Consider the following 12,508-nt stretch of genomic DNA (forward strand, 5'->3'; position numbering starts at 1 on the left):
GTAATAGGCTGCGCCAACAACAAACACTGCCTGCATAGGCCCTCCGCGCTACCCTCCCCCTCCGCTAAAGGTACTTTACACGTAGTACACTGCAGCCGGAGAAGAAAGTCACTTTCAGAAATGATGGTAGAAAGTATGTGACCCCTCTCACCAATTTTTTTAAAAAGGCGAGAGACCACCCTGCAGCACCGCACCGCAAGGGCTTTAGCAGAAAGAACAAGGACAGTAATAAGGCTGACAGTCAGAAAGGAAAGTACAGGCAGCAGCCTGGGGACTTCTGGACCTTGTATCAGCGGGGACCCACCGCGGGACCCCGCTGCTTACCTTGCTGCCCCCCTTGAGTCCGGCCATGGTCCTAAACATCTGGGGTCACCGCTAGCTGTGACCCCAGGTGCTTACCAGCATCCCCGGATCGGTACCGGCGGGGGTGTAGGGAAGACAGCATGGACGTCAAAACTGACTGTCCATGCTGTACTTCCAGATGTGCAGCCACAGCTGCAAAACGAAAACTTCAGGGGCTCTTCATGGCCCCCCTCTAACAGGTGCCTCCGACTCCGGCCGGGCACCGAACTAAACTGAGATGCCTTGGCTCGGGGGCGGGGTATAGGAGGGGGACCCTAGTACATCCTGGGAGGCTGAAAGCTTAACTCTATGGTGCCCGATGACTGACGTCACACCTATACCCCAAGGTATCCTGTGGATACCGTATGGACCCTGAAGTAGAAATATGCTAATGAATGAAATCGTACGGCAACCACAGCACTATACCAAGCCGCCCACAACCCATCTGCAAGTCAGCGAAAACATCGGAAACATTCCCACAGATGTGGTTGACCTGACCCTACCTCAAACTGCTAAACTTTCTGTCGCCATCTAGACCTCTGCCAGCGTATACAATCGCAGGGGCTTAATTATGCACACCCCTGCAACGGCGTTCAAACGCACAGGCACGCCTACGTTCCTTCGACCATCCCCCCCTCTCCACACTCAAACGGTCACTTCGTGTCAATCACTATGCGATTGAACTGCGTGCTCACCGCGATCACTTCCCGCACTGCGATGCATGCGCAGAGCACAAACATTGACCGGCTGCGTGCGAAAGCAGCCGTGCGATCCAAGCGGCATCAGACCCCCAGACCCTGGACAAATGCACTAAAAATGTCATGTTCTTATATATGTTGCAAACAAATATGCAATCAGAGAAAATACATTTAATAGATTTCAACTACATGTATTACAGAAATCAAGTTATTGTCCATTTCTTGGTGACATTTAAATGATTTAAGTGATCTCCCAAGTATTTGTGTTCAGGGAAGTTTGCTATCTTCCGGGCACTCAGCTCCTGGAATTCTCTGTACCTCCGCGCAGCAGCATGGCGGAACTCCTGGTCTTTGGTCATATAGGGCCGGCTTATCCAGTACTCTGTCTCCGCTTCTATCTCCAGCCTCTTAATCATCGACATTTTCATCTGCCAGGTGACCACCCGAGGTCGCCTGTACTTCCCAATCCACTGACGACCAGGTATCCCCTTTCTGAGGAGGACATTCGTCAAGAACATCTTTGCTTAGTTGCTGAAAATAAACAGATTAGAGCCATAAGTAAAATAAAGATCCAGGATATGTCTGAAATGTTCCTATAAGCAAGAAAAGTGTACCTGTTACCTGTACATATTGAAGGCGGCCATTTTGTGGTGTGAAAGTATCCCCATCAGTTCATATAGAGACGCTATCTACACCGAGTGACCAATAGAACAGGACTTGGGGCAGGGATGGACAATAAGCAGCTGCCATAAGGAGTTTTGAGCCCTGACTCCTGATGTCCTCTTCCCCTCTGCACTAGAAGTCAGCTCTAAGGGGTCTATTTACTAAGCAGTGTTAGGAGTCGAGTGAAAAGTGATAAGGTGCCAGCCAATCAGCTCCTAACTGACATCTCACAGGCTGTGTTTGAAAAATGACAGTTGGGAGCTGATTGGCTGGCACCTTATCACTTTTCACTCTGTCTCTTAACACTGCTTAGTAAATAGACCCCTAAATAACAGCTCTCTCCCATGTGCTGGCTCCCGGTGAATACATCTTCCAGGCAGTTATAGTAAGGTTGGGCTGGCAATACATTTGTGACGTACATGCTGTCATTGGTAAGTTGCTATCTTTCCATCATGTCACCTCAAACTGTTTCATCCTAAATTGCTGGCTGCTAACTTGCCTCACATGTCATTTTACGTTGCTGGATAAAAAGTGGTATTACTGTCAGTTTTCAGCATAATGCGTGAAGGACTTGCCATAATGAAGACCTGTCAGAGGGGACTAAGGACCTCATTCAGAGGCGGTCGCTCGGGAGCTATCGGTCGCACCCAAAGTGATTGAGAATATGCAAAATGAGTGCTCAATCACAACGCACATTTGCAGGTGGCAACCTACGTAAGCACGATTAACACCAGTTACAGTGTTAATTGCCTACAGACATCGGTTGAGGCAGAAACCATCGCCTGCACTCGCAATGCTTAAGGTAGACCCTGGGCTACCTTTAGCACTACGAGCAGTAGCAGCGTTATTGCAACGAGATGACGTGTGTGATGACTCACTCAGTAATATATGCACGCCCTTAAAACGCCCTTTTTAAGGTCAACCACGCCTGCGTGCGCACCACCACACCCCCGTTCACAAGCACCTCCCCCTGTAACCACCCACAAACTGCACAAAATGTCAATCACAGCTACAACCTCGTAGTGACTAGCGAGCAAGAGGATTGCGGTCGGAAAGAAAGGCTTGCGCACGCGCACTGCCATGTACACGCATGCGCAGTTGAAAAAACATTGCTCGCTACGACCAATTGCTCCGTGCAACAGTCTCTGAATGAGGTCCTAAAAGTGTCAATGCTTCAGGTAACCTCTTCAAAACTAGAGGTTGTTTACACTTTTGAGACCAGGACTTTTCAGATTTACATTGTATCGGTTCTACCAGATATTACTTTTGGATTGCTCAATCTGTCCCATTAGAACACCAAAATAGCAATCCCAGAAAAAAGGCAAATACAGTAATACAAACAGGAGGGTTCCCAAATATATGTATTCATAATTAAGGCCTTAGTAAGTTATCTAGCCCCATTGCTGCACTGAAATTATTCTGTATGGAAAAGGGGACAACCCATTCACACCAGTGATTTGTTTTTTTCTAGTTGTCATGGCAACCAAGACTTGTTCAGCCAGGATAACGAATTCGGAGGGGGCAAAGGCTGATATGAAGTAATTTTTTTGACTGGTGTGAAATAATGATTTTTGTGGCACAGTCTGGTTTGTCACCACTTCTCGCACACAAGCTGAGGCTGGTAAGGTTGTCCGGCAGAACCGCTGGGTATCACGCACAATGCTGCAATGAGCACATCTTTTTGGGCAAATTATACAGGTCAGGTATTTAATAAAAAGAGCTCATTTTGCTATAGTAATGTAAAATTTTCAGAAAATCTACGCACCAAAATGCAGCAGCAAATTACTTGTGCAATTCGCTGTCTTATACATATATCAGTTTTGCTCCCATGATGCACCCATGGACCTATTTGGCACTAATTTTAAATAAGCAAGTTTTGTACCAGATGGTGACTATCCCAGGACATACTGCCATTTCTCTGTCTTTCCTTTTGCTCAACATGCAATTGTGAGAATCAGTTTCCCATCTGGAAAGATGAGGATCTATTTAGTAAGCCTAGGATGGAGATAAAATCGACAGAGATAAGGTGCCAGCCAACCAGCTCCTAACTGTCATTTTTCAAACACAACCTGTCACATGGCAGTTAGGAACTGATTGGCTGGTACCTTATTCTCCATTAACTTTATCTCCATCCAAGGCTTAGAAAATAGACCTGTTGGTTTCAGATCTGATGTTTGTTTGTGAAAAGGTGGTCACATAAATAAGAAACCTACATTTATACACAGTCGAGTCACATTATTATGACCACCAGCTAATAGCCAGAGCATCTGCCGTGTGCAGCACTGTCAGCAGCTAGACGGGCTGGGAGTGACTCAATAAGGTGCTGGTAGGTTGGCACAGGTATGTGGAGCCATGCTGACTGCAGTGCATCCCACAGCTGCTGGAGGATGCGTGGTGGAGTATTCATAGAACACAACAATTGAGGTGGTCCCACAGATGCTTAATTGGGTTCAAGTCCGGGGAATTAGGGGGCCAGGGAAGTACTTGGAAGTCTTGGTTGTGCTCGTCCAACCACTGTCAGACATTTCTAGCCATGTGACATGTCGCATTGTCTTGCTGCAAGACCCCAATCTCCTCAGGGAAGACAATCAGCATGTATGGGTGTACATGCTCTGCAAGCATGGATTCATAACCAAATCAGTTGAGGGTGCCTTCCACATGGATGAGTGGGCCCAGAAAATGCCATGAAAACATTCCCCAGACCATACCGCTGCCTCCACCATCTTGTGTTCTTCCAGCAATGGTTGCCTGGTGTTCTCCGATGTTTCTCGCCTGACACGCCAGCATCCATTCGTTCGATGAAGCAGAAACCGTGATCCATCGGAGAAGGCAACCCTTCGCCAATCAACAAAGGGACAATTCCAATACAGGCGTGAAAATTTAAGCCTTTTCCGCCGATGCACCTTCGTTAGCATAGGTGCAGTGACCATCAGTTTGCTTCGGAGCCCCATACACAGCAGGGTTCGCTGAACTGTCGTTTTAGACACACGTCTGGTGGCCCACAGGTTTATTTTGACAGAGAGCTGCTCCACTGTAGCGTGACAGTCGACCCTCACGCACCTTCGTAGCCGACGTTCACCTCTCACATAAATGGCATGTGATGCTCCGCTCTTTCCACGTCAGTTATTCACAATGGTGCCATTTGTCCAGTCACGATACACCTTCACCACAGCAGCACATGAACAGTTCACAAACTGCGCTGTTTTAGAAATACTGCCACCCTTGGCCCAAAAGCCAATAATCATCCCTTTTTGCAAATCAGAGATATCACCCCTTTTACCCATGACAGCAGTGATATGTGTGCAGATGGCCTATCGCACACCGTATATACCCACCAAGCCAGCGAACAACACGCAACGTACTTCATGGGCTATGCGCTGCCGACGTCAAATGTAGGAGGTGGTCATAATAATGTAACTGGACTGTGTATATATTAGCAGTACTCACTATAGGGTTGATTGGATTAGCAGCGACTAGGAGCAGCAATATGCCGCACCTATGGTGCCGCAAGACTCACAGATTTTTGTTCGCTACCCATAGGGGTCCATACAAAAATCCACAAGTCTGGGGCAAGATTGGCCCGCGAGGGGGTGAGTTGCAATGTCGTTGGCGGTGTTTCCATACCAAATTTCTAACCTTGCATCTAACTGAATTGACTCCTGTGTTTTCACAGCCAAGTATAATGGGATGAGGGAGATCACAGAGAAAATATGAGATATGGTAAGAACTTACCCTTGTTATCTCTATTTCTACGAAGTCCATAGGGTTCCACAGGATACCTTGGGGTATAGGCGATGGCGGCAGACATCCAGGCACCACAGAGTTAAATTTTCAGCCTCCCAGGATGCACTGGGGTCTCTCTCCTATACCCCGCCCCTGAGCCTCAGGCCACTCAGTTTCGTAACAAGCCATAGGCCGGAGGAGGAGCAAAAAAGAGAGAGAAGACAGTCTGGAACACACAAGAATCACATTCTCACCAGAAGGAGACGGAGAAACCGGTGACCAGATCAAAGCCCATCTGCAGTACAGGTGCGACAGGGCGGGAGTCCTGTGGAACCCTATGGACTTCGCAGAAATAGAGATAACAAGGGTAAGTTCTTACCATATCTCATATTTTCTACTTCAGGGTCCATAGGGTATCCACAGGATACCTTGGGGATGTCCCAAAGCAGTATCCTTTAAGGGTGGGGACGCTCCTGTGCTGTAAGGAGAATCCGCCGCCGAAAGGAAGCATCCTGAGAGGCGAAGGTATCAAAAGCATAATACCTTACAAAAATATGGACAGATGACCACGTGGCTGCCAATCACCGCTGAGGCGCCACGTCGAGCTGCCCACGAAGGACCCACAGACCTAGTGGAAGCGCTTTAATAGAGAATGGAACAGGAAGACCTGTGAATCCATCCTGCCAAAGTTAGCGTAGTGGCAGGCCAACCCTTTTTATGGAAATCAGAAAGGACAAAACCGAGAGTCTGATTTCCTAAATGGACTGGTACGGTCAACTTAAATTCTTAGCGCCAGTACCAAATAGGCCTCACCAGCAGACAGGACTGGGGAAGTAAAGGCAAGCACTGCCCTGTTCCTAGGAAAGATGAGAAAAAGGGAGGTCTACATGACAGAGCCTCCCATTCTGAGATCCTACTGGCCAAATTAAGAGCCAGAAGGAATACAGTCCTAGCCGTAAGCCATTTGAAATCCACTGAGCCCAGTGGATCAAATGGCGGTCCTCAGAGAGCCCTAAGGACCACAGCCAAATCCCAAGGAGCCACAGGTGGAACAAAGGGATGCTGAATATAACGTACACCCTGCACAAAGGTGCGGACATCAGGAAGAGTAGCAATCCTACACTGAAACCATACTAACAGGGCAGAAACCTGCACCTTCAGGCAAGCAAGGCGAAGACCATCATCTAAGCCCACCTGTAGGAAAGCCAACCTCTGGATATCCGGAATACCCGAGGAGCCTAGCCTCTAGGGCGACACCTGAAAGAAAGTATACCATACCTAATGGTAAATTCGTGCAGATAAAAACTTCCGAGCTCTTAGCATGGACAGAGCCCCTGTTAACTATAGAGCTGGAAAAACTCCTAGACCTTAAGAGGGCAGTCTCCACCGCCACACCGTCAAGGACAGACAACCCAGGTCTGGGTATCAGCCAGGATCCTGAGACAACAGGTCCGGGCGTAGAGGCAACAACTTCGGAGTGTTAACTGAGAGGCTCCGAAGATCTGAGTAATAGTGCCATCTGGCCTACGCTGGAGCTATCAGCAGGAGCGTGCCTCCTTCTTGCTATTACTGGAGGAAGAAGGGATAACGGAGGGATGAGGTACACAACTTGGAAGGTCCACTGGACCTACCTACGTCTATCAGAAGAGTCTCATCTCTGAAAGGCTCCACTTGTTCACCAGAAGATTGAACACCTCCTGATAAAGAGGACATTTCCCTGAATGCACGTCTTGACGGCTGAGAAAGCCTGCTTTCCATCTGAGGATTCCTGAATGAACACTGCCGATGACGGCAGGGATATAGCCTTCCACCCAAGCCAGAATGCGGGACACCACTGTTAGTGTCTCCTGACTTCGGGGAACCTCCTAGGTGGCTTACATAAGCCATCATGAGGGCGTTGTCAGACTGTACCTGCACGGTATTTCCGTGGAGGACCTGTCCTGCATGCTGGAGAACCTTGAATACTGCTCAGAGTTCTCAGATGTTTATGGGAAGCGCAAAAACTACTGGTGTCCACCTGCCCTGGAACAAGTGTGGACCCGTCACTGCTTCCCAGCCACGGATACTGGCGTCCGTCGTCAGAAGGACCCTGTCCGCAATCCCAAAGGGGGTGCCCCTTGTTTAGGTGAGCTTTCTGCAGCCACCAGGCCAGAGAGAGACAAACCTCCGGGGAAAGCCTATTGACTTTATCCTATGGGGCAACCCATCCCATCCGGAGAGGATCAAGTTCTTTAGAGTGAAGCTGGGTACTCTCCACCATGTCGAACAGCGACATCCTGGAACCCAGGAACCACATTGCCAAGTGAATAGACACTCGGCGACTCTGCAGGCAACTGCGTACCTTTGCCTGTAATGCAGAGATCTTTTCCTCAAATCACAAAGATCCTCAGATGTTGGGATATGGAGCATCCTCTGTGAAGAATCAGAGAGGACCATTTCCAGTTTATCAGTCAGCCCTAACGTAGCAACACAGATATTGTCCGTTGCATCTGGCACTGAAGTATCTCTGGAGACCGTGGTAACAACAGGAGGTCACTCGGATAGGGTAATAAGCGGATCCCCTGCATCCGCAGGTGGGCTGCCATAACTACCATGACCCTGGTAAACCGTGAGGCGCGGAGGCCAGACCAAGGGGCAATGCCAGAAACTGGAAACTCTTATCGACCACTGCAAACCTGAGGAAAACACTGGTATGCTAAGAAAAGAGGGATATTCAGGTAGTCACCCTGAATATATCCAACGACACCACAAAATTCCCAGGTTCCATTGAATGATGGAATGCAGGGTCCCCCTCCCGAACCGAGGAACCCTTAAGAATTTGTTGAAGGATTCGAAGTTGAGAATGTCCTGGTAAGCCCCATTGGGTGTCTGTACCAGAAAGAGGATGGAGTAATACCTCGTTCCCCTTTGGGGCAACGGAATAGGTACTATAACTCCTGCCTGGAGCATAGAGTGTAACACCCTCAAAAATTACAGGGCCTTGTCCTGAATTGACAGAAGACCTGTAACGAAAAACCGTCTGGGAGGCTTTTACCGGGAAGAGAGGACATACCTTCAAGAAAATACTTCTCTTACCCCAGTGTCCGTGGTGGTCAGACACCAGCACTGGGCGAACTGGAGAAGCCGGCCTCCAACTCTGGGGGCTCCCGAGAGGAGGCCCGTCCCGTGAGGCTGAAGGCTTATAGTCCAACTTGGGAGTAGGACGTCTTGTACTCCAAGCCTGTTCTTATGGCTGAGCAGATTTCCTGGCTACTGACTGTCTTGGAAAGCTGTATTTTAGACTTACCCTGGCCTCACAGGGCCGAAAAGACAAAGTCCCAGACCCTGATGGGACTGTAGCCGATGGCAGACACGCAGACGTAGCTGCTGCCTGCAGGGCCACAACTGCGTCCAGACGAGGGCCAAACAGGACTTGTCCCGTAAAAGGCAAAGCATTCCAAATGGAATCTGCGTCCGCTTTCCAAGAGCGCAACCACAGGGAGCGGCAAGCCGTTACTGCTGCCAAGGAGATTCTGGAAAGGAGTAGGCTATATGTAAGACCGTCTCATTATGAACGTGGCAAAGTCTCTGAGAATTTGCCACTCTCCACCTGCTCTGCTGGAGAGTCAGTGTGCAGAGATCCAGTTACCTACTCAGTGTTCCACGGCTCTGGCCCCCCAGCACACGGCCATAGCCGGCCTGGAAGCCCCTCCAGCAAGGGAATATTGGATTTTAGATATATTTGCACCTTGCAATCTGGAACCTCCTTCAAAGAGGACCTGGAGGGCATGGGCAACGTAGCACTCCTCACTAGGCGTGTAACATGAGAATCTACCCGTAAAGGTAACTCCCATTCGGAAATGTAATTATCCGCAAAAGGGGTATGCAAAAGGTCAACCGTTTTTGAGGCTGGAACCGCTTACCCGGAATTTCCACGCCTCCTCTAAATGATCCACCTGACCAGATAGAGGAATTACAGTGGCAACACCCTTATCCTTAAAAAAGGCATATTTGGATTTAGCCACGGGGGATATGTAATAAGCAAAGCCGCACGGACTGCCCGTAGAAGGCCAGGTATATAGACTTTAGACCCAGACTACGCCTCCTTTGCACTAAGGGGCTCGTGTCTGAAAAAGTCAATAATGTCACCGTCATCAGACGTCATGTCTTTACCCGTCTGAGACCCGAAAGGCCGTTTAGAAGGCCAAAATGGTGACTCCCCCTGTAAAACGTCCATCAGGTGCTATACCATTTGGACAATAAATTCACCCACACAGGCTCCTGCGAGACCTGGGGGGGCGAAAAACAGGATACACTGGGGTACCATCAACTGTCCAGGGACCCCTGCATGTGATGAGACCACCACAGGCTGCGATAACCCCTATGGGGAAACGCAGGGGGCGTTGCCCACAAAGGCTGTAAGCATCTTAGCCAGCCGAGGGCGGTCCCCTTTTTTTTTTTTGTGCAGGCACAGTGACAGAAATGGGGCGTGATATACAATACAACATGCCCTCCATAAACCCTCAGCGTCTACATATCCCTCCGCTAACTGCACATGATATCAGTACATTATAGCTGGAAGAGGATATCCTCGTTCACTTTCCGACATGAGGAGTGTGAACGGAGCGTATGTGACCTCCCACACAGAAAAACCACGTTTACTGTGAGGTAATAAACACCCTGCGACACCGCACCGCAAGGGCTGTAGCAGAAGAACAGGGATAGGAAAAGGCTGACAGTCAGAAATGAAAGTACAGGCAAACAGCGCTAGCATTTAAGTCACATACAATGCACAGATAACATCCTGCATTACAAGCACTGCGATCAACTACACAGACCAGAGCCTGGTAGGAAACAGTGCTGCATACACTGACCTTAATTGAAGGAAAGGTATGCGGGGGACCCGGACCGCAATGGCATCTCTATCAGCTTCCAGCAGCGTTTGCCATCCCCAGCACATGTAGTGAGAAAATGGCCACCGAGGAGCAGAGAGAAGACAGGGCCCGGGGGAGGAGCGCTGACACAGCCCACTCAGACCGCTGTGGAATGGCACTGTGCAGCGGGGGAGACACCGGCTGTGAGACAGGGAAGGCGTTCTCCCCTGGCGTGCTATTAACCCCTGGGACGCCGCGCTGTACCGCACATGCTGCGGCCCGCTGTCCCTGGTGGTCTAGTGGAAGGCGCAGGATCAGTACCTGGCCCAACGCGCAGCCGGTCCCCAGGGAGCCCCCTGCCTGGGGACCAAACAGGACTGTGTTACCGGCGGGTGCCCACCGCGGGACCCCGTCGCTTACCTTGTTCCCCGTGCATCCGGCCACAGTCCAGGTAGCCGGGGATCACCGCTAGCTGTGACCCCAGCTACCTACCAGCATCCCCGGATCGGTACCGGCGTTCTGGTACCGGCGGGGTGTAGGAGTGACAGCATGGACGTCAATACTGACTGTCCTATGCTGGAGCACTCTAGTTGTGCAGCCACAGCTGCGAAGAAATATTCAGGGGCCTTAAAAAGACCCCCCTCTGTACGGTGCGACTGGTCCGGCCAGGCACCTACGAAAACTGAGTCGCCTGAGGCTCAGGGGCGGGGTATAGGAGAGGGACCCCAGTGCATCCTGGGAGGCTGAAAAATTAACTCTGTGGTGCCTGGATGTCTGCCGCCATCGCCTATACCCCAAGGTATCCTGTGGATACCCTATGGACCCTGAAGTAGAAACCTTCATTAATAAAATATTTATAGGGGGCTAAGGGCCTGATTCAGAGCTGAACGCTCTGACCAGAGCGCTCGCTCTGAATCAGGGCCCTCCTACCTGTTTTAGGAGCGTCCTCATGGACGCTCGCATAGCTGTGGGTTACCACCCACAGCTTATGCGAGCGTCCATGATGATGGTCGCGATGGTCAAGACCATCGCGGCCATCGGGCTTGCGACGGAGACCCTACGGTAGGGTCTCGCTGCCGCAAGCCCTGGAGTGATTTTGGCTCTATCAGTGCCAAAATCACTCCGACTGACATCACAGTGGGGCCGGCTTCAGACAGTAGGCGTTCCCATGGGAATGCCTCCGTCTGGCAGGCACGCCCACCAAAGGGGGCGTGCTGTCAATCAACATCGACAGCACGCCCCCTTTGGTGCGAGACCCGGAGCGACGGAAAGCCCGTCGCTCCCCGGGTCTCGCGCATGTGCACGACGGCGCTCCCTCCGTCGTGTGCATGCGCAGTGGGGAACATCGACCCGCTTGCGAGCGTACTGCCGCTCGCGAGCGGGTCTGAATGACCCCCTAAGTCAAGCTGCATCTGATAGCTGGCAACCATCGAATACCTGCAATTCAATGGAAAAAGTACTTCCATTGAATCACAGCCATCGATGGTTGCTAAACACCGGCTTCCAATGTCCATCCGTAATCGGAAGCACATGTGGCATGTTCCTGCCAGTACATGAAATGCTCACATTTTCTTTAACACTAAAGAACAGTGTTTATTCCCGATGGTACGAACAGCACCAACACTTTTTGGGTTTGCTAGAATTTTTCTTTTTCTTCCTGTTTATGGATCTAAGAAGATCCATAAACAGAAAAAAAAAAAATCAGTGAGCTAGTTACAGAAAAAAAAAAATGAAAACAAGCATCTGTAGACTTGAACAGAATATGGAATCTACTCTAAATCTCATATCAACTTATAAGTACAGGTGGAATAATGCCAGCCAGAAGGTGTAACCATGCTGACAACCAATATAATGCCAATATACCTTCCCATAGCTTTTACAATTTGTGTTTAGGATTGGTAAAGAGACCAGTGCGGGAACCACACACCTTAATCCATGTGTGTGCTTTACCCTATGCCATTAGGAGCTGACATCTTTCATGTACCCGTGTGGGTACCGCTGGGCATGATGAATTGAAGGTGTTGATCTCTCACCTCTTTGGGATCCTGAAGATCAGGCCCTCTCTCGCCGTCCGGGCAGGCGCTACAAGTTGTGCGTGTGTGTGTTGCCCTTCACTGTGCAGGACGCTATTAGAAACCGGAAGACCCTAATCGGCCATACTTGAGTGGGGCAAGAGACCACAATAAGCAGGGAAAGGATAACGTATGTCCCTAAGCGTTATTTTACACA

General features: G+C 49.9%; 1 protein-coding gene across 1 annotated transcript; it reads right to left on the reverse strand.

Moving 5' to 3' along the window:
• Window positions 1-1,191: 1,191 nt before the first annotated feature.
• MRPL57 (mitochondrial ribosomal protein L57) lies at window positions 1,192-12,442 on the reverse strand. Its single transcript, XM_088477544.1, has 2 exons — window positions 12,313-12,442; window positions 1,192-1,571 (listed from the first exon to the last, which is right to left on the reverse strand). Exon 2 carries the CDS (start codon window positions 1,556-1,558, stop codon window positions 1,244-1,246), a length of 315 nt encoding a protein of 104 aa, XP_088333670.1. The 5' UTR covers window positions 1,559-1,571; window positions 12,313-12,442; the 3' UTR covers window positions 1,192-1,243.
• Window positions 12,443-12,508: the final 66 nt, after the last annotated feature.

Source organism: Taudactylus pleione, unplaced genomic scaffold, assembly GCF_031769625.1.
Source record: "Taudactylus pleione unplaced genomic scaffold, aTauple2 ptg000201l, whole genome shotgun sequence".
Taxonomy (NCBI): domain Eukaryota; kingdom Metazoa; phylum Chordata; class Amphibia; order Anura; family Myobatrachidae; genus Taudactylus; species Taudactylus pleione.